The 21,991-nt window shown below is 54.6% G+C and overlaps 1 protein-coding gene and 1 long non-coding RNA gene across 6 annotated transcripts in view; both read left to right on the top strand.

Annotated features, from left to right (window-relative positions):
- The window catches only part of ZBED4 (zinc finger BED-type containing 4), a 29,953-nt gene extending 19,572 nt beyond the window's left edge, over positions 1 to 10,381 (top strand). For 4 of the 5 annotated variants that reach the window (XM_072843484.1, XM_072843486.1, XM_072843485.1 and 1 more), the window contains one exon: positions 5,277 to 10,381. In XM_072843484.1, coding sequence (XP_072699585.1) covers positions 5,621 to 9,118 — 3,498 coding nt within the window. In that variant the 5' untranslated portion in view covers positions 5,277 to 5,620 and the 3' untranslated portion in view covers positions 9,119 to 10,381. Of the gene's footprint in view, positions 1 to 3,354; positions 3,373 to 5,276 lie in introns of those variants that run through there. The other variant, XM_072843488.1, reaches the window with a different exon arrangement.
- A 419-nt stretch (positions 10,382 to 10,800) lies between these two features.
- LOC140642630 (uncharacterized) lies at positions 10,801 to 12,643 on the top strand. The gene is made up of 2 exons (XR_012039044.1): positions 10,801 to 12,054; positions 12,159 to 12,643. It is a non-coding gene; the product is annotated as an uncharacterized lncRNA (long non-coding RNA).
- The last annotated feature ends 9,348 nt before the right edge of the window (positions 12,644 to 21,991 follow it).

Here is a 21,991-nt window from a genome sequence, read left to right as displayed (position 1 = left end):
AAATATTTCAAAGATCTAAATATAAAACACAAAGTGGTAAAACTTCTAGAAGAGAAAACACAGGAGGAAATCTCTGTGACTAGGGTTATGCAAAGATTTCTTAGTATAATCCCAAAAGCACAATCCATTAAAAAACAAATTGGTAAATTGGATTTTATTAAAATTAAAGGCTTTTGCTTTTCAAAACACACTGTGAAGAGAAGACAAGCCTGAGACTGGGGGGAAATATTTGCAAATCACATACGTGATAAAGGGCTTGTTTGCAGATTCGTGGGGAGCTCTCAGAACTCGTATCAAGAACTGCCCAGGGATAGGGATCCCTGGGTGGCGCAGCGGTTTGGCGCCTGCCTTTGGCCCAGGGCGCGATCCTGGAGACCCGGGATCGAGTCCCACGTCGGGCTCCCGGTGCATGGAGCCTGCTTCTCCCTCTGCCTGTGTCTCTGCGCCTCTCTCTCTCTCTCTCTGTGACTATCATAAATAAATAAAAATTAAAAAAAAAAAAAAAAAAGAACTGCCCAGCCTAGCGAGAGCACAGACAAATATTTCACGAAGAGCTGCGAATGGTAGATATGCGTGGAAGATGCTCAGTGGTGTCAGGCTTTAAGGAACACACCTCCAGTTTTTGTACATCTTAACACTTTTTTCCTTTCTTACTATTGCTGTTTAATACCAGCCATCCTGGTGGGCATGAAGTGATCTTAGTACTTTGGTTTGCACTTCTTGTAACGATTAATGACATCAAGCCTCTTTCCTTGTGCTTTTTGGCCATTTGTGAGTTGGGTAGTTGGCTTGGTTGTAGCAGTTGTCTTTCCTGGATATTAACCCTCTATCAGATATATGATTTGCAAATATTTTCTCTCATTCTACACCTTGTCTTTTCACCCAGTAGTGTCGTTTGATTCTCATGGTTTAAATTTTCCAGTTTTTTTTTCCTTTCTGTGTTTCCTCTTGTTTTATTTCCATGTATTATATCTGCATGTTATCATTTACCTCCGCACATTGTACCATATCTTTGTGTTCGTAATGCCTGTGTTAATATTCCTGTCTCCGGATTTGACCATCTGCGTCCTAGCTGGGTCTGTGCCCATCAGTGATTTTCTCCTAGTTAGGGGGTCATGTTTTCCTGCTTTTTTGTGTGTCTGGTGATTTTTATTTGATGCTAGCCATTTTGAATTTTACTTTATTGTGTGCAGGGTGTTGTTACATTCCTGTAAGTTCTGTTGAGACTTGTTTTAGGACATGATTAAATTAGTTGCAGTTTGCCCCTCTTGGGGCTTGTGCTGAGGCTGCGCTGGGGTGGCTCCTGAGAGATCTTTATTCTCAGCCTCCTGCTGAGTCTGTGCCCTTCTGAGGATTCTCCTTGCTGTTTCTTCTTGGGAATGCAGGCCATTCCCGGCCCTCTGAGCCCTGATAAATATTCCATTAGATAGTCCGTCTCCTATCTGTTTTCTGTTGGAGCCCCCTGCTCCGCTCCTGCTGCCAGCGTGGCCCTGACTGGAGCGACGGGGACGGACACCCTCGTCCGACCTCAGGACGGTGTTCAGTCTCTGTCACTGAGCAGAAGCAAACAGGGACTCCAGGCTCACATGTCCTTTATAGGGTTAATGAAGTTTTCTTTTGTTTATCATTTGCTGAGAATTTTTATCATGAATGTGTTGAATTGTATCATGTTTTTCCGGCATTGTTGAAATGATGGTGCGGTTTTTCATTCTCTGACTGTGGTGAATTATATTAACCTATTTTCAAATGTTAAATGAACTTTGCAGCCTTGGAGTAGCCCCGTTGGTACTACTGAATCTGATTTGTCAATGTTTTAAAAGGAACTTTCTTTTATTTTCATGAGTGTATTGGCTGTAATTTTAAAATCTTTTTCATTGTGGAGATTTTGAGCATACCCACAAGTAGAACCGTGGCGCGCATCCAGCAACGGCTGCCCTGTGCCTGTTCGTGAGCATCCGCACGTGCATGGTTCATGTATGCCTTCTGTCTGCCCCAGCACCAAACCAGATTATTTTGTAGGAAAGTCCAAACACCGTACCATTTCATGCTCCAAATAAATACTTTCTTAGTGGGATTCAAATATGCACTAAAGTGTTCACATTTCTCCAGCTGTCCTCAGATTTTTTTTTAAGATTTTATTTTTGTATTCCTGGGAGAGACAGAGAGAGGCAGAGACACAGCAGAGGGAGAAGCAGGCTCCCTGCGGGGAGCCCGATGCGGGACCTCCTGTAGGACTTGATCCCAGGACCCTGGGATCACGACCTGAGCTAAACCGCTGAGCCACCCGGGTAGCTTGATTCAAGAATCTTTAATTCCTTCCAAAGGAAGCTCCCCGCCCATTACCAGCCCAGCCCCTGGCCTCTGCTCACCTCCCTGCCTCTGGACACCCCTCTCTGCGAACATTGCATGTGAATTCTGTCGCTCAGTCAGTGTGCGACCTTTAGTGTCCGGCTTCTTTCTTTGAGCTCGGTCCAGCAAGCTCGTCGTGGTTCCTCTGTCGCGGCCAGCACGGTCTTGCGGAGGTAGCGCTGCCACACACTTTTTCTGCTTGTGGATTACATTTGGGCTGTTTCCACTCTTTGTCTGTCTGATGCCACTCATGCACAGGTTCTTGAGTGACGACATTTTCATCTGTCCTCGGTATTTACACAGCAGCTGGATTGCTGTGGTGACTTTTTATACATTTGAGTAGCTGCCAGAGTGGTTTTCCAGGGGGGCACCCCATCTTCATCCCAGTGGCAGTGGGTGAGGGTACCGTATTTCCAGATCCTTGTCAGCACTTGTTAGTATCTGTCTTTTTGAGTGTCGCCATCCTGTGAGTGTCTCATTGTGGTTTTGATTTATGTAAACTTAAAATTGTAATTTTTAAAAAGTCTTTTCCAAAACTGACTTCTTGTTTCTTTTTTTTTTTTAATTTTAATTTATTTATAATAGTCACACGGGGCGGGGGGGGGCAGAGACACAGGCAGAGGGAGAAGCAGGCTCCATGCACCGGGAGCCCGACGTGGGACTCGATCCCGGGTCTCCAGGATCGCGCCCTGGGCCAAAGGCAGGCGCTAAATCGCTGCGCCACCCAGGGATCCCTGACTTCTTGTTTTTATAGTGTCTTATGTTTTGCTCATTTTTGTTTGGCTTCTGTACTAAAAAAAAAAAAAATATATATATATATATATGTATGTATAAAATTTATATATACATGTAATTGTTCTTAGGAATTATGTAATTACACATATTGTTTTACAAACACAGGTCCATATAATCACTCTGTGCTCTGTGGTGACACCAGGAAGTCTTCGTTGTTGTAAACCTGGTGCTGCTGCTGGCTCTCGCTCCTGGTGGCCTGCTTCCTTTGTGCTTACTGAGATCATATTTGTAAGCTAATTTTTCATTCTGAGTATTTGCCTGAACTTTGTGCAATTCATTATTTGGGATGTTTTCTGAAAAACGTGAATTTGCTTCTGGCAGGAGCTAGCTGCTTGTGAGGTGCGCACACTGTTTTAGGGTGGCTGCACTTTCTGCTTTGTGCAGCGGGCGCCAGGTGAGCCTGGCATTTCAGCATTCGCGTTGGTTGTGTGCTGGTTTGCAATGGCCCTGGGCCGGCCCCGCAGCCTTGCCTCCTGGCCCTCGGCCACGGCTCGCCTGGCTGGGGTGGCCACCTGGGTGCTGCCTGGGGCCAGCCCTGGTTGGCGGTGCTTGGCCTCCTGGCGGGCATGTCCATGTGAACATGGTGAGAGAACCGTGCGGCCGAGCGGGCGAGTCCAGGGCCGAGGCGGTCCTGGGCAGGGGCCGAGGGCCATGGGGCCCGCTGGGCAGGGTGTGGACGGCAGCCCTCACCGCTCCATCGTGCCACCCAGTGCCCCAGGTGCAGGCCATCCTCACGGCCCCGGCGGCCGTGCGGGGGCTCAGGGACACGGAGGGCAGCCAGCTGGCCCCGGCGGGCGAGGCGCGGAGACCCCCGGGGCTTGGGCTGCCCTGCAGCCGCTGTGCCGCTGGATGCAGTGTCCTCCCCGCACTACGGCCGAGGCGCAGTTGCCCGTGCCGGCCCGGCCTCGGGTGCTTGAGGCGGGTGCCCGGTGTGCTTCAGCCTCATCCAGGCCAGCGGGGGCGGAGGCGGGCGGGGGCAGGCGCGGGCCAGGCAGTGAGCGCATCGTCCCCTTGGCGGCTTGACCCCGCAGGGCCTGCTTGTGCCCGGCCCCAGGCGGCGGGGCAGCCGCCGAAAGACCCCACGGGTGAGAGCGCTGGGCTGCCCGGAGGGCCGCATGCTGGTGGCACCTGGTGCCCCGACACAGCCCTGGGGCCGCTGTGTGACACGCGCCCCTCCCTGCCCACCCTTTGCTTCTCCGTTTGAGTCCTCCTCCTTGCTGGTGTTTATGGGGTGCTGGCTGAGCCGGCGGCTCGGGAAGGGGGGGGCGCCTTCGGGCCCCACCGGCATTCTGCTGCTGATTTATGGGTCGTGTTAATTGTTTCTCTCCCGGCTGTGTTTACACTAAACCCCTGGTCCTGTAGGAAGAAACAACATACATCTATAGTAGGTTTCTAGAATCTGTTTTCATATGTCAGCATGTTCCTTCTGCCATCTCTGCTGCCGGGCGCGGGGAGGCCCCGGTTGCTGTCGTCTCAGGCCTGTCCATGCGCCGCTGCCCGCACATCCCTCCGTGTGCACCCTGTCCCCGGCCCGTGTGCCAGCCCGCCCCGTCCCAGCCTGTCCTGCTCACATGCCTGCCCCGGCGCCGTTGCACACTGGCTGCGAGCGTTCACTGTGGTGCAGCGGTTCCCGGGGCCACTGTCCCGTCCCAGTGCCCGTGTCACGCGGCGGTGCCTGTGGAGTGGACAGGTGGGACCCGGCCAGACACGGGCTCCCTCTTAGGTGTTCAGCGTGTAGTCTGTGAGTTGGTTGTGTCCCAGGCCGGTGGGGTTTGGTCCCCACTTGGTACATTAACTCTGAGAGCAAAGTGACAGGAAAGCGGCTCTCGGGGGCTCTGGGCCCCGCGGGACCCCTCAGCCACCGGCCGTGGTCAAGGTGTTCTTGTTCCCCGGTCCTTGACCAGTAGGTCCTTGACACTTCAACTCCTGTCTTTATTTTTCGCTTATTTTGTAGTCCTAGGGCATTTTCCTCGTATAAGCAGATTGTGAGATGTCAAGGAGCCAGTGCTCTGGATTTTACCTTTGGGTGATGGAACTTTCCTGGGCGTACTGAGGCCGGTGTCGCCGTGACGGGTCGGTTGGAAATGTGCGACTTAGGTCAGCGCTAACCTTGATCCCGTCTTCTTTTACAGATGATGCCGAAGGGTCATTGTGCTGTCCAGGCGACAGCGGCCCAGTTCCCAGGACAAGACGCGGGTCTCCGCCGCGTCAGTTGGTGTCTGCGCCAAGAAGCAGGTCGTGGCGAGGCTGCGGGCAGGTGGCGCTCTGCGCCCTGAGGTGAAGTGGCCTGCCCTCCAGCCAAATGCCCTCTTCAGTCAGATTTATCATCAGCCACATTCACACGCATCTCGAAAGATGGAATTATTTTTTAAGAGCTGAAGATAACGTACATTTGGGGGCACAGATGAGGCTTTGGATCAGGTTTTCACCCACCTAAGAGAACAGGAGGAAGCAGCCAGAGTAGTTATGGTCAGTCATGGAGAACAACCAGGAGACGCGTCCCAGAAGGGATGGTGAATTTGTTTCTGATAAAATAAATTTTAAAATAGAAGAGGAAGATGATGTTCAAATCCCTAATCCCAGTTTGGAAGGAGTGGAGTTTAAAGCGGAGCCGGACGGGAACCGGGCCGAGGGTGGCGGGGGCCGGGCGGAGGCCAGGGGGCCGCCCGGGAAGTGCCCCGCTGCCGACCAGGAGGAGGAGTACGGCTCCCTGTTCTCCCAGTACAGCAGCACGCTGTACGACGTAGCCATGGAGGCCGTGACGCAGAGCCTCCTCTCGGGCCGGGCTGTGAGCTCCAGGAAGAAGTCTCCGGCCTGGAAGCATTTCTTCATCTCCCCACGGGACAGCACCAAGGCCATCTGCACCTACTGCATGAAGGAGTTCAGCCGAGGGAAGAACGAGAAGGACCTGAGCACCAGCTGCCTCATGAGACACGTGCGGAGGGCTCATCCCACGGTGCTCGTCCAGGAGAACGGCAGTGTGCCGGGCCTGCCCTCCCTGTCACCCCCTCCTCTGCGGCTGCCGCCGCAGCCCACCGACCCCGGGGACCTGGGCGCCGTGCTCTCGCCCGTCAGCCTCGCCCCGAAACTGGCATTAAAGGCCCCGTCCCCCGATGACATGATGGAGGAGTCCACGTCTGCGGTCTCCTTGGAAGAAACCCCCTCTGACGCGCCCGCCTCTGACAAGTACGGTAGGGAGGAGGCCCCGGGGGGCCCGCCCCCCATGCCCCCCCTCCCCTGCGAGGACAGCGCGGAGAACGGGGCGGAGAGGAATCCCCCGCCTCCCAAGAGCACTTCGGGCTCCAGGAGGCGGTCGGCTGTGTGGAAGCACTTCTACCTGTCGCCCCTGGACAACTCCAAGGCCGTGTGCATCCACTGCATGAACGAGTTCAGCAGGGGCAAGAACGGCAAGGACCTGGGCACCAGCTGCCTGATTAGGCACATGTGGCGGGCACACCGCTCCATCGTGCTGCAGGAGAACGGGGGCTCGGGACTCCCGCCGCCTTACGCAGCGCCCCCCACCCTGCTGCCCGCCCTGCCGCCGCCCGATGGGGACCCGAGCTCCGTGTCGTCCTCTCCGGGAAAGCTGGTCCAGGAGTCCCCTTCTGCGTCCTCCTCCCCTGACCGGCTGACGGAGGACCTGCAGGTGCACCTGCACGCCGGGGACACGCTGATGGAAGACGCGTCGGCGCTGTCCTCTGACGACGTGGGCGAGGCCTCGCTGGCGTCCTCCCCCGAGAAGCCGCAGGCTGGCGGGATGAGCCCCAGCCTGCTGGAATGCGGTGCCGTGTTCCAGCAGAATAAGAAGGTCATGAAGAGGCTGAAGTCGGAGGTTTGGCAGCATTTTTCGCTGGCGCCCATGGACAGCCTCAAGGCGGTGTGCAGACACTGCGCTTGCATCATCAGCCGGGGCAAGAGGGGCGACGTGGGCACCAGCTGTTTGATGCGGCACCTCTACCGACGCCACCCAGACGTCGTGAGCAACCAGAAGGGCTCTCTGGGTGCTGGGTTGGCAAATTCTCCGTACGCCACCTTGGCTTCTGCAGAAAGTTCCTCCTCCAAGTTGACTGACTTGCCATCTATGGTTACGAAAAACAATCAGGTTCTATTTCCCGTTAACAGCAAGAAGACCTCCAAGCTGTGGAATCACTTCTCCATCTGCTCCGCGGACCCCACCAAGGTGGTGTGCTTGCACTGCGGCCGCACCATCAGCCGGGGGAAGAAGCCCACCAACCTGGGCACCAGCTGCCTGCTGCGCCATCTGCAGCGCTTCCACGGCAGTGTGCTCAAGCCTGACGTGCCCAGGGCGGCGCGGGCCTCCTCGCCCAGCCTCCGCGGGCCCCTGAGCACACAGCTGTCAGGAGCTTCCTCCTTTGACGACACCAACGAGAAGTTCTATGATTCTCATCCAGTTGCCAAAAAAATCACAAGTCTCATAGCTGAAATGATTGCACTTGACCTCCAGCCATATTCTTTTGTAGACAATGTTGGCTTTAACCGGCTGCTCGAATACTTGAAACCTCAGTACTCTTTGCCCTCACCTTCTTACTTCTCCAGGACAGCCATCCCAGGCATGTACGATAATGTGAAACAGATCGTCCTGTCACACCTTAAGGAAGCGGAGAGCGGTGTGATCCATTTCACGTCCGGAATATGGATGAGTAACCAGACCCGCGAGTACCTGACGCTCACCGCCCACTGGGTCACCTTCGCGTCGTCGGCCCGGCCGTACTGTGAGGACCACCACTGCTCAGCCCTGCTGGACGTGTCTCAGGTGGACTGTGACTACAGTGGCAACAGCATCCGGAAGCAGCTGGAGTGCTGGTGGGAGGCCTGGGTGACGTCCACTGGCCTTCAGATTGGGATCACAGTCACCGACAACCCGAGCATCGGGAAGACGCTGAGCGAGGGGGAGCGCGCCAGCGTGCAGTGCTTCAGCCACACTGTCAACCTGGTCGTCAGCGAGGCCATCAAGAGCCAACGGATGGTCCAGAACCTCCTCAGCATCGCACGGAAAATATGCGAGCGGGTCCACCGGTCACCGAAAGCGAAAGAGAAGCTGGCCGAGCTGCAGAAGGAGTACGAGCTGCCCCAGCACCACCTCATTCAAGACGTCCCATCCAAGTGGAACACGTCATTTCACATGCTTGAGCGACTCATAGAACAGAAACGGGCGATTAACGAGATGTCCATCGAGTGCAACTTCAGAGAGCTGATCAGCTGTGACCAGTGGGAGGTCATGCAGTCCGTGTGCCACGCGCTGAAGCCCTTTGATGCCGCGAGTCGGGAGATGAGCACCCACGTGTCCACGCTCAGCCAGGTTATCCCCATGATCCACATCCTCAACAGGAAAATCGAGATGCTCTTTGAGGAGACGATGGGCATCGACACCATGCTGAAGTCCTTGAAGGAAGCCATGGTGAGCCGGCTGGCTGCCACCCTCCACGACCCGAGGTACATCTTTGCCACGTTGCTGGACCCTCGCTACAAGGCCTCCCTCTTCTCGGAAGAGGAGGCGGAGCAGTACAAGCAGGATCTAATCAGGGAACTGGAAGTGCTCAATTCTACCTCAGAGGACACACCTGTTTCCAACGGGTGTGACCCAGGCTCCCCCTCGAAAGACGCGGTGGGGGAGGAGAACCTGTGGTCACTCATGGCCAAGATGACGAAGAAGGGCCCCAGGGAAAAGACGAAGGTGCCCGAGGACATGGTGCTTGCGTATCTGGAGGAGGAGGTGCTCGAACACAGCTGTGACCCCCTCACCTACTGGAACCTGAAGAAGTCGGCCTGGCCGGGCCTGTCCACCCTGGCCGTCAGGTTCCTGGGCTGCCCCCCCAGTATCGTACCCTCTGAAAGGCTGTTCAGCACACCCACGGAGAACGGTGGCTTCGGCCAGTCCAGGCTCACGATGGAACATTTTGAAAAACTGATCTTCTTGAAAGTGAATCTTCCCTTGATATACTTTCAGTATTGACACTCACAGCGGAACCACCAGGCCACAGCTTGTCGCTCACCTGGCACCAGCCGTCCGTCCCGGGGTGGCGGCGCGCTCCGGGCGGGGCCGTGCGGGGTGTCGCAGCCGGCACCCCGAGGCGGGCACGAGCCTCCCCGTCCAGCGTCACTGTAATGTCTACGAGTGCCTTACTCCCCGTCCTGCAGGCCGGGTGTCACCGCGGGCTCCCCACGGGCCCGCTAGGAACAGCCTGTCTTGCCGATGATGAAATACGATGATTAGGGTTTCATTCATAACTGTAAAGTTTTTTTAAAAGTTGGGGGTTAGTAATTTGTCTTACTAGAAGGGCAGAGGAGATGTAAACAATTTTATTCTCTAGGCTTTTTATTCAATTATGTAAAAACCACGAATCAGGTACTGTATTTTAGTTAAAGATTGCTTTAATTCAACAGAACAGCCTTTATGGCTGTTAAGTGAATTCTGTAAATAGGAGGTGGAGTTCAAGCCATCCTGGCTGAGCAGTTTCTAACTGCAGGCTCTATGTCAAGGAGTACAGAGAATATTCTGGAACATAACTGTTGACCGCAACAGAGGTGTGGCATCGGAAGAGGAAACTAAGACGTGCCCTGGAACGTCGGTTATGTAGCGATCTGGTTAAAGAGCACGTTCCTGGTCTGTGCTCCCCATTCAGGTTTTACGTGGTCGGCTCACGCGGAGGCCCCGACCTGGGTCACGAGCCCGCGCGAGGGGCCGTTCACAGCAGGCCCGCGAGGATGCCCCGCCTCGGACCTGCTGTCTCCACACCAGGAAGCTATCCTTTGAAATTTGTGCACTGACCCCACTGACCCCAATTTGATCAAATTATGTATAAAATTCTTTTTACAAGAGATGGCTCATCAACAGGGAGGAGACCGCTGTACCGCAGTGTAAGACTAGCCTTAGGCGTTTAGCTTTTTTATATATATGATAGGGAGGACCAGCCATCGCCGCCGGGTGTGAAGCCCGAGGACACAACGCGGCGTCCGTCGTCAGAGTCTTTTAACAATGATCTCTCTTCAGAAGTTTTGCTTCCACATCTAGAGAAGGGTTCGTTTTCTTATTTCAAACCAATTAAATACTCTGGATGAAACAAGTTACTCATTTGCCTATGACCTTTTAGAAAAGTTGTTTTGTTAAAAAAAAAACTGTACCTGTTATTAATCTGGATTTGCATTGACTATGTTTTAGTGTATTTATAAATGGTGAACTCAGTTTCTGAAATTAAACTTTTTATTTGCAATTTTCTACTGCTGGAGGACACTGGCTTTTTATTCTGAGGATGATAGGAGGGTCCCGCTGGCACGGCCTTCCCTGCTGGAGTTCGCATCCTGGCGCCCGCGGGGAGGGCTGGCGCGGGGAGGACGCGGTTCTGGCAGCGGGCGGCCTCAGCCGGTGCCGGCGGGCAGAGCAGTGGGCGGCGCAGGTGCCTCCCCACAGGGCCGGGGCGTGCTCGCGAATCCTGCCCACCTGCTCTCCACGGGAATTTCTAGGAGCATCTGCGAAGCGATGTGTGCGTCCGTCCTCCTCGTCCTCCCCAGCCAGGATCCGAGCTGCCGATGTGAGTCCACGGCAGGTGTCACGGCTGTGCCCGAAGGAGCTCGTGTGCCTCTGCTTTGCACGAGGGGAGCTGCACGCGCCGGCCTGTGAGTTCTGGGCCCCGGGGGCCTCCGTGGGGCTAGGGTCACCAGGGTGGGGGGCGGCTGGGAACCTGGGGCGAGGCTTGGCCCCCTTCCGACCTTCTGTCTTCCCTGGGGGTGGGTCCGTGCAAGGATAGCAAGGTGAGCCTGCTGCCCGTCCCCATGCCTGGCCTGTCACCCCCAGCCCTGTCCACTCCTCAACCTTATCCTGCCCAGCCCTGTCCCCTCCCCAGCCCTGTGCCCCCTGCCCTGTCCACTCCTCAACCCTATCTCGCCCAGCCCTGTCTACCCCCCCAGCTCTGTTCCCTACCGAGGCCTGTCCCCCCTCAGCCCTGTCCTCCCTCAGCCCTGTGCCTCCCCAGCCCTGTGCCCCCCCAGCCCTGTCCCTCCCCAGCCCTGTACCCCCCAGCCCTGGCCCCTCCCCAGCCCCTTTGTGCCCAGGGCTCTGTGGTGCCTCCCCGGGGTCCTGCGGCCTCTGCCATCCCTGTGATACACCCCAACCCCCTGACCCCGCGATGCCTCCCAGCCCAGCATCACCAGTTTGGCCAGAGCAGGGCTCCACCCCTGGCAGCCGTGGGGCTGGGGATGGGGGTGCACTGCATGGCCCAGGCCTGGCTGCACGAGGGCAGGAGTGGTGACCCACTGGGCACGGCTGCCCCTGCATGAGCAAGCGCACAGTCACCCAGGACGCGGCCTGCCCCCACCTGGTGCCGAGCGGCCCTCCGCCAGTCGCAGCCCGCTGCTAGCACAGCGGTAGTTAAAGCGGACGCTGCCCTGGTCACCGGAGCCCGTGTCTCGGCCGTGTCCCTGCAGCTTTCCTGAGACGTGGCCACCCGGCCGTCTGTGCGGCTGCTCCAGGGCCGTGACGGCAGCGCCCAGGCCCACGACACACACGTTTGCAGGACACGTTGGTCCTGGGCCACACTGTCCAGTGACATGCGGCAGGGCGGCCCCGGGGACAGAGCAGCCTCCGGGTGGGAGGGATGCAGCTCCTGCTGAGGCCGGCAGGTCTGTTGTGCGCGGAGCCGAGCGGGTGGCGAGCTGGGCCTGGCTCCTTGGTCGCTTGTAGGGAGGAGCCCTGTAGGAGCCTGGTGGCCCTGCAGCGCGCGTGCGTGTCAGCCGAACCCAGGACTTTATTCAAAGTTAAAGCTCCCCTTGCCCCCGCGACCCGGTGGCCGCAGCCCGGACGTCCCCACCACCGCCGAGGCCGGACAGACTGTGTGCAAAGAGCTTTGTGACGACGGGAGGGAGGCGCCGTCTGAGGAGCAGGGTCTGGTGCAGGTGGGTCCTGGGGGCCGGGGTGCGGGGGGCCCTGGCGCATGGGGGGATGCGCAGGTTTCCTTCAGTGAACGGGTCCGGAGCTGCTGTGCCTTCACGTGACTCAGCAGGACAGCAGAGACCGGTCCCCGCAGCCACGAGCTCAACCGGCGACAGCCGGGACCGGCCCCGCGCCCTCCTCCGCACCCGCCAGCAAGCCCCACGCGGGGATCAACAGGAAACCTGGGGAGCCAAGAGGTCACCTGCCTGTTGCAGGGTCGTCTGGACACAGCCGATGCCCGGGCACAGGCTGAGGCGGCAGCCACGTGTGCACACGGGACGGAAGCCTCTGCATCGTCCACACACGTGGTGTCACGGGTCCCGTGCAGGGGTGGGGGGAGAGGGAGAGGGGGTCCTGGCCGGTCACCGAGTTACCAGCCCCGAGCCTGCAGCAGGGACCCTGAGCAGGAAGTGTGCGTGGCCCCAGGCCCACCTCCCCTCCAGTTGCCCGGATTTGTGTAGACCCCTCGCTCGAGCTACTTTAGTTCCGCAGCTACTGTTAGTGGATACCCCTGGGTATAAGCTGGTTTTCATAAAATCGGCAGCATCCAAACGAGTTTTTGGAAGTTATTTTATCTGAACACGTGTCAGTCCTGCGGGATTGTTGCAGGCCCAGCACAGGCCGCCCCGAGGCTCACCTGGGCCTCTGCTCGCAGGCCACTCTCGGGCACCGGGGCCAGCCTGCCGGGGGGGAGGGATGGGGAGCTGGGGGGCCGGGGCCAGAGCAGCATGCAGGGGACGGCCCAACCACTTCTGCCACTTACTCCATGGGGCCAGTCCTGCCACGCGGCCCCCCAGCTTGTGTTGCACTGAGCTCACCTGCCCCCCCCCCCCCCAGTCTGGAACATTCTATGTCCCCAACCCCCACACATGCCGGCAGGTGGTCATTCTCTGGAGTGTTGTGAGGTGGTACAGATCACCGGAGTGCGGTTCACCTACCGCCCACCTGGCCCCCACCTGCCCAGGCCCCTCGCTGCATGTTGTTTCCCCTTCATAATTAACAAGTACGTTGTGTGAAGCCCTAAGACAGTGTAGATGACACATTCTCCATAGAATTTTAATCTATTTTTTTATTTTAAAGATTTTATTTCTTCATGAGAAACACAGAGAGAGGCAGAGACACAGGCAGAAGGAGAAGCAGGCTCCATGCAGGGAGCCCGATGTAGGACTCGATCCCAGGACCCCGGGGTCACGCCCTGAGCCCAAGGCTGACGCTCCACCACTGAGCCCCCCAGGTGCCCCTGTATTTGCTTTTTAAACCACATTTTGAACTCTTCGTTTATGACCTGTGCCCCGTCACCCACCTTCTCGGGGGCAATGCCCTTGGAGCTCCTCGCCCACCTTCCTCACCCCTGCGCTGGGCTGGGCATTCCTGGAGGAACTGGAACCGCGGCGGGGAGCCCAGGTCCAGGCACCGGGGTGCTGGTTCCACAGCGCTGGCTCCTCCAGGCCTCAGGCAGTGGGTCTGCTGCGGTGAAACCTGTACCCCGCCCACCTCCAGCCCCTCCCACACCATCCCCTCAGCCTTAGACCCATGGGGGCGGCGTCTGTGGGGACCTGACGTGCCCCTCCCCCTTCCCATGGGAACCCCGCCGCCTCTGCGTGTCCTCCAGACCCAGAGCTGGGCCCCTGCCGTGCAGTTCCCATCTTCGCCCTGGCTCCACATCATCTCCCGTTGGGGCAGAGGCTCATGCTGGGCGCCCCCACAAGTGGCTTCGGGGTCTTTCAGGAAGGGATGTGGGTACAGGGCGTGGCCCCGAGGTGTCCTTGCACGGGGAAGCAGCAGAGAGCAGCTTATGGGGTGGGGGTGCTCCGGCCACACACAGCGCAGGGGGCAGGGGCAGGTCACTGCCCAGGATGCAGCTGGACGTCCGTCTCCAGAGCTGGCGACGCGAGGGGCCCCAAGGACTCACGGCGCGGGCACAGGCGACTGCCAGGACCAGGAGGAGGGAAGAGGGAGGAGGGAGGCCCGTGGTTTCCAGCGCAGGCGAGCAAGTCAGGGTGGCCCTGTGGCCAGTTTCAGCTTGGAGCACTGCAGCCGCTGCCTCCCAGCCCCCCAGCCGCCTCCCCCAGCCCCCTAGGGCCCCAGCTCCCTCCAGCCCCCAGCCTCTCAGCTCCCCCCAACCCCCTTGGCTCCCCCCAGCCCTCCAGTCCCACCCCCCTCAGCCCCCCACAGCCCCCAGAGCAGCTCGCATAGTTGTGGGAGCCACGTCCTCCAAGGACCGGAGGCCTGCGCTCTAACGCGATGGCTCCTCCTGACCCGGCAGGTGTACACGCAGGCAGGCGGCCGCCGGGCTTCTGAAGCCATTTGTGGGGCAGTTGGAGGAACAGACGCCGACGTTACAGACACCCGCACGCGCGGGAGACCTAGATGTGACCCCGGGCCAGGTGGACGACCCACAGAAGGAGGTCCGTGGACAGATGCAGCCTGCAGCAATCAAAATATAAAAGAACAGCAAAACCCGGCAAGCCCCTGGGAAGGGGCAGACCCTGGTTCCAGAGCTGCTGTGCTCGCGGGTTAGTGTCCCTGACGAGCGTGGAGCCGGGGGCAGGCGGCCCACGGCAGCCATCCCTGAGGCCCGACGGTGGACCTGCCAGCCGAGGACTTTAACATGAGGGTCGAAGACGCTCAAGGAAGTAGAGGCGGATGTGGCGAAAGGCAGGAAAAGGAGGTTGGAACAAGCGGACTAAAAACATACAAAACCTAAGAAAGCAAAGGTAAACGGGACTGGAAAGCACCACAACTGAAGTGGACAGTCCACGCGAGGGACTCGGAGGCAGAGTCCAGGAGCAGCAGAAAGAATCTGCAAACCCAAAGACAGCGGGAATCACCGAATCTGAGCAACAGGAGGAGGAGAGGCTGACGGGCCAGAGCCGAGGGCCCATGGGATGCGGCCAGGAAGCCCCACGCTCATCATGGGAGTCCCAGAAGGAGGACAGCATGGGGCCAGGCAGGAGAGGGGGAAATAAAATGGCTGAAGACTTGCCAACCATGACGACGGACGTGAGCGGGACCATCCAAGCAGCCCAACGAGACGCACTGGAGATCCACGCAGAGCCACGTCTGTAGGGAACGGCCGGGAGGTGGGCATCCCGAAGCGGCGAGGGTCCTCCTGAGGGGCCGCCGTGGCCTCCCCCCAGGGTCCCCGCGGCCAGACCCACCGGGTCACTATCCCCGAAGGGCGAAAAGAACAAAACCGCCCTTCGAGAATCCTACATCTGGCAAGACCATCCTTCCAGACCGAGGGAGAAAGGAAGACGTTCGCAGGGATGCTCGTGACCCACAGACCGCTCTGGGCGTCCTGCCAGGGGCGTGAGGGACGCGGGCAGGACCTGGAGGCCACGCGAACACACAGCTCACAAAGGTGAACACGCGGGCAGTTGGGGGGCACATGGCATCGTCATAACGGGCTTGTGACCCCGCGCTTCGTGTTCTGTATGATTTAAGAGACTGGTCCTTGACGAAGCAAACTAACCACAGACTTCGGTCTGGGGTTCCGCACACGGGGGACAGACTGAGGAGTTGGCCACTCCTCCTGGGTCTCCAGGGAGCAGGAGGACCTGGTGTGAAGAGCAGCGGCCGCGGCTCCGGGGAGCGCCAGGGCCGCTGGAGGCTCAGAGCGGACGGCTCCGAGTTAAAACCTTTGGGCTGTCGGGTCGTGAGGCCCCACAAGCCGGTGAGCTCTAGCTCCAAACCTGGGCCATCCCCACAGGAACAGGAAAACCCTCTGCGCCTCGCACAGAGCCATCCTGAACATGCCAGAGCACCCGATGCTCAGCAAAGCCTGCCCTCGAGGGAAACGTGTTAGCCGAGCCTCACTGACCGACTCCGGCCCCCTCCGGGGACCTGTCCCCGCTGAGCAGACGGGGAAAGAGGGGACAGACTCCGTGAAGCTCAGTGCAGAGCCACAGGCTCCCCGGAGCCGGAGTCTGATCACAGGACTGTAAAGACTTCCTCTCCGCGCTTCTTGCCGCCACCGTTCCGAGGCCTGTGATAGCGGCTCCTCTCGCCCATACATCACGTCTGACTATCAAGAAAAAAATCACAAGGCCAATCACACGACTAAACTAACCCAGTATGAAGAGACAGGGCGAGTTTCAGAACAAGCTTGGCAGGGATGTTGGAATCATCAGAGCGGGAACATAGAACATAGGGTCAGTACGCTCGGCGCTCACACAGGCGCAGTAGACGGCGCCCAAGCACAGACGGGCAACGGAAGCGGAGCAATGCAAATCCTGAGAAAGAACAACAACAAAGCGCTAGAGAGAGGACACTGCTGCAGAAATGAAGAATGCCCTCTGCGGGCTTACTAGACTGGACATGGCTTAGCAAAGAATGTCTGAGCGAGAGGACATGTGGAAAGAATCCTTGAAAACTGAAAAATAAAGAGAAAAACCAAACAACACAGAAGAGAACATCCAAAGATGATGGGACAGCCACAGAGTGTAGCCGACGTGGATGAGAACATCAGAAGGAAAAGAAAGAAAAGGAACAGAAGAAGTATTCGAAATGATGGCTGAGAATGTCCCCAACTCAGCATCAGACACGGAGCACAGAGCCAGGAAGCAAACAGAGCAAAACAAAACAACCAATACCTTTAAATATCATGTTCAATTAATGAATTCTATAAATAAATGTTAAGTCCTGAAGAAGCCAGGTGGGAGGGGGGAACTTCCCTGTAAGGAAATGAAGGTAAGAACCACATCTGACTTTTCAGAAGTCACGCAAGCCAAGGAACGTGGACCAAAATACTTAAGGTGTGGAGAGAAAAATCCCACCAACCTACAGCTCTATACACGGTGAAATTATTCTTTTGGGATTTTTAAAAAGATTTTTATTTATTTATTTGAGAGAGAGAACAGGAGCAAGGGGAGCAGCAGAGGGAGAGGGAGAAGCAGACTCCCTGCCAAGCCCCTCACGGGACTCAATCCCAGGACCCCGGGATCACGACCTGATCTGAAGGCAGGCACTCAACCACTGAACCACCCGGGCATCCCTGGTGTAATTGTTCTTAAAGATGAAGGAGAAATAGACGTTCTCAGACAGACACTGAGGGAATTTGTGGCCAGGAGACAGGCTTGGAAGAACGTTAAAGGGAGTTCATTGGAGAGAAGGAAAGTAATGTAGGTCAGAGACTCAGACCTACGTAAAATAAAGAAGACCACTGAAAAAGGAGGAAGTTAGCATTTCATTCTTAATCTAAAGTAAGTTTGTTCAAAATAATGATAACGTAGAATCACATATGCTTACACATGAGATACGTACCTTTACGCTTATGTAGCTTACGTATGAGAAATGAATGCCAGCAATGACACAAGGGACAGGAGGGAAGAATTAGAAGTATTTTATTATAAGGTACTCACATTACCCATGAAGCAGCACAGTGTTATTTGAAAATAGAGTGGGATTAGCTATAAACATATATTCTAAACTCTAGGGCAACCATGAAAAAAAAAGCAAAAATGAAGTATAACCAATTTGCTAAAGAGGAGAGAAAATGGAATCATAGAAAATGCCTGATTAACAGTCTAACAGAGTCAATATAAAAACAAGGCCCAACCATATGTTGCCTACAAGAAACTCACTTTAGGTTTTCTTTAAAGTTTTATTTATTTAAGTAATCTCTTCACCCACTGTGGGCCTCGAACTCACAACCGTGACGTCAAGAGTCACCTGCTCTACTGACTGAGCCAGCCAGGTGCCCCAAGAAACCCACTTTAAATATAAAGACACAGGGCAACCCCAGAGGCTCAGTGGTTTGGCGCTGCCCTTGGCCCAGGGCGTGATCCTGGAGACCGGGGATCAAGTCCCGCATCCAGCTCCCTGCATGGAGCCTGCTTCTCCCTCTGCCTGTGCCTCTGCCTTTCTCTCTCTCTCTCTGTGTCTCTCATGATAAAATAAAATCTTTAAAAAAATATATAAAGACACATATGGATTAAAAATAAATGGAGGCGGGGGATCCCTGGGTGGCGCAGCGGTTTGGCACCTGCCTTTGGCCCAGGGCGCGATCCTGGAGACCCGGGATCGAATCCCACATCGGGCTCCCGGTGCATGGAGCCTGCTTCTCCCTCTGCCTATGTCTCTGCCTCTCTCTCTATCATAAATAAATAAAAATAAATAAATAAATAAATAAATAAATAAATAAATAAATAAATAAATAAATAGAGGCAAGTATGCTAACGGTAATCAAAAGAAATCAGGAAGTAGCTGTATTAATTTCACACAGCAGACTTCAAAGGAAGGAAAGTTATCAGAGAATGAGGAAGGGGATTATATAATGATGAAGGAATCCATTCTCCAGGAAGATGCAATAACCCTCAATGTGTGTGTACCTACCAACAGAGCATCAAAATATATGGGGCAAAAAATAATAGAATGACAAAGAAATAGCTGAATCACTGTCATAACTGGAGAGTCAACAACCCCGAGACATGGATGGATCCAGCAGGCAGGAACCAGTAAGGACATGGCTGAACTCAACGACACCATCCATCAACTGGATATAAATAAGGTCTGCAGACCACTTCATCCGACAACAGCAGAACACAAATTCTCCTCAACCTCATGTGAACATTTGCCAAGATGGACCACATTCTGGGCGTTAAAACACCTCAACAAATACAAGATAGTAGAAGTCCTACATCTGCTATCAGGCCGTGGTAGAACTAAACTACAAACCAGTAACACACAGACAGCTGGAATATCCAGACATACATGGAGATTAAACAACACACTTTGTTTTTCTCCTTGAGAGAGAAAGAGTGAGCATGAGTGAGCAGAGTGGCAGGCTGTAGAGGCAGAGGGAGAGAGAGAATACAAAGCAGACTCCACACCCAGGGCAGAGCCCAACATAGGCTCTATCTCACAACTCTGAGATCATTTCCTGGGTTGAAATCAAGAGTCAGATGCTTAAAAGACTAAGCTACCCAGGCACCCCTAAACAACACCCTTCTAAACAATGCATGGGACAAAGAAATGAAATCTCAAGAGAAATTTTAAAATAAGTAGAACTAAGTGAAAATAAAAACGCAACTTACCAAAATTTGTGGGATGCTGTGAAAGCACTGCTTAGAGGGAAATTTACAGTGTTGAATGCATATATTAGAAAAGAAGAAAGATCTAAATTAAATAATGTAGGTCCCTTTCTTCTAGGAACATAGAAGAAAAAGAGAAAATTATGTCCAAAGTAAGCAGAAGAAATAATAAGAATCAGAGCAGAAATTCATGAAATCGAAAACAGGAAACGAATGGAGAAAATCAATGAAACCAAAAGCTGGTTCTTTGAAAAGATTAATGAAATTGATAAGCCTGTAGCAAAGCTAACTAAGATAACAAAGAGAAAGGACACTAATCACTAATAACGGACATGGAGGAGGAGACATTACTACAGACCCATGGTCATTAAAGGATTAGAGAATACTATTAACAACCAGGCAAATAAACTTGATGACCTAGAGAAGAATGGACCAACCTCTTGAAAGACACATTCTGCCAAAAGTCACACAAGAACAAACAGACAACGTGAATAGGCTTGTATCTATTAAAGAAACTGAATCGATAATGAATAATCTTCCCAAACAGAAAGCACCAGGTCCAGATTACTTTACTGGTGGATTCTACCAAACGTTTAAGGGAAAATTACACAATTCTCTGCAATCTCTCCCAGTAGATAGAAACAGATGGAATACTTCATGTACGAAGCCAGCATTTTCCTGATACCAAAACCAAAAGTACTACAAGAAAACTACAGACCAATATCACTCATGAACAGAGATGCAGAAATATTAAAAAAAAAAAAAAAAAAAGCAAATCAAATCCAGCAATGTATGAAAAGAATTCTACACCATGACTCAATGGGATTTATCTCAGGTATGCAAAACTACTTCAACATTCGAAAACCATTAATGTAATCCATCAGAGAAAAAAGCACATGATCATAATGGATGCAGAAAAACCATCTGACAAAATCCAACACCCATTCATGATCAAAGTGCTCAGTAAACTAAGCCTAGAGGGCATTTCCTCTCTCTCCACTCCTTCCTTCAAATCTCAAGTCATTTTGTGGACACAAATCAATTTTGAAGCTTGTATAGAGAAGCAAAAGACTCCCACGACAGAATGCTGAAGAACAAAGGTGGAAGACCGTCATTACCTGACTTCAAGACTCACTATAAAGCTACAGTTAGTCAGGACAATGTGGTTTCGGCAAAAGAATATACATGGGACAAAATAGAGAGAGACTGCCTAGATAGACACGTCCATAAATCCAGTTAACTGACCTTTGATAAAGGAGCAAAGACAACACAATAAAGCAGAGATAGTTCCTTCTCCTAATGGCGCTGGAACAAGTGGACATCCACTCAGGGGGAGAAAAGAACCTAGGCACAGACCTACCCCCTTCATAAATATTCACATGAATTAAGTCACAAACCTAAATAATCCCAAAACTATAAAATTCCTAGAAAGTAGTGTGGAGATGACTTTTCAGATACAACACCAAAGAGAGAACTGATGGCTAGATTTTGTTAAAATTAAAATTCTCTGCTCTAGGGACGCCTGGGGGGCCCAGCAGTTGAGCATCTGCCCTCAGCCTAGGGCGTGATCCCAGGGTCCTGGGATCGAGTCCCACATTGGGCTCCCCGCAGGGAGCCTGCTTCTCCCTCTGCCTCCCTTTGTGTCTCTCATGAGTAAATAAATAAAATCTTTAAAATAAAAATTCTCAGGTCTAGAAGGACAACGTCAAGAGAACAAGATATACCACAGACGGGGAGGAAACATGTAAAAGACACATCTGATAAAGGTCCGTTGTCCAAAATACACAAAGAACCCTTAAAACTCAACAATAAGGAAACAATTCCATTGAAAATCAGTTTTAAAGGTGTCACCAAACAGCAGTGACGTACAGATGGCAAGTCAGCATCACATCGTGCACACCCAGCAGGTGCACGTGAACACAAGAGACGCCGCTGCACACCTGTTGGAAGGGCCAGAACGTAGGACATGGACAATGCCAGGGGCTGTGCCCATGGTCACTGGAGCGCAGAGGGACTGTAGGGGGGTCGTGGAGGGGCGCAGGGGGGCCACAGGGAGGCGCCTGGCCGCTTCCTACAAAGCCACCCATACTCTACGTCGGCCCGGCGGCCATGCTCGGTACCCACACGAAGGAGCTGGAGCCTCATGGCCCCAGAGGCTGCGCACGGACGTTTACAGCGACTTTGGTCACATCTGCCAGTGCCTGAACCGCACACGTTCGGTCTGTGACTTCAAATCCCTGCGGCGTCGGTGGCTTGGGTGTGCGGCCAGCCCTGGCAGCAGGATAAACTCGGGTCACCCCTCCCACGAACAGAGGCAAACGCCAGCGGATCCCAAGTCTTCGTGCAGAAGCAACGCGAACAAGAGCCCAGAAGGTGCCAGCCGCGGAGCCCAAGGGTGGGACGCAGGCCATGAACCCAGCCGCACACACGAACGTGAACCTGCAGAAAAGTGCCTGGGAAAGTGCTTTGTGATCAGAACACAGACGACAAGGGAGGAAGTGACCTGTGGCCTGGGACAGAAAGGGTGAGCACTCCCAGCAACTGAAGAGTTTTCATAACGTGGAGGGGAAGTGCCCCAAGTGCACGGAAAACAGACCAAAGGCGGACAGACCACTGACCACACCGGACGGTGCTTGATCCTGTTAGACATTCACCTTCCCCTGAAGACACGAAGAAGCATCCGGAGACACCGCCGCTCGGGCATAAGAGCAGCCGGGTCAGGGCTGGCCCTGCAGCCCCGGAGGGGTACCACTGAGTCACATGGCACCCACGTGCAGCCCCGCTCCCAGGGGCACAGCATGAGAAAACACGCGTGAGGCTGTGCACACGGTGGCCAACAGCCGCGTGGCTCCAGGAAGGGGAAGCC

The sequence above is a fragment of the Canis lupus genome, chromosome 11 (genome assembly GCF_048164855.1).
Source record: "Canis lupus baileyi chromosome 11, mCanLup2.hap1, whole genome shotgun sequence".
In the NCBI taxonomy this organism is placed as follows: Eukaryota; Metazoa; Chordata; class Mammalia; order Carnivora; family Canidae; genus Canis; species Canis lupus.
The sequence above is the reverse complement of the archived record's forward strand: the minus strand, read 5'-3'. Positions and strand labels throughout refer to the sequence as shown.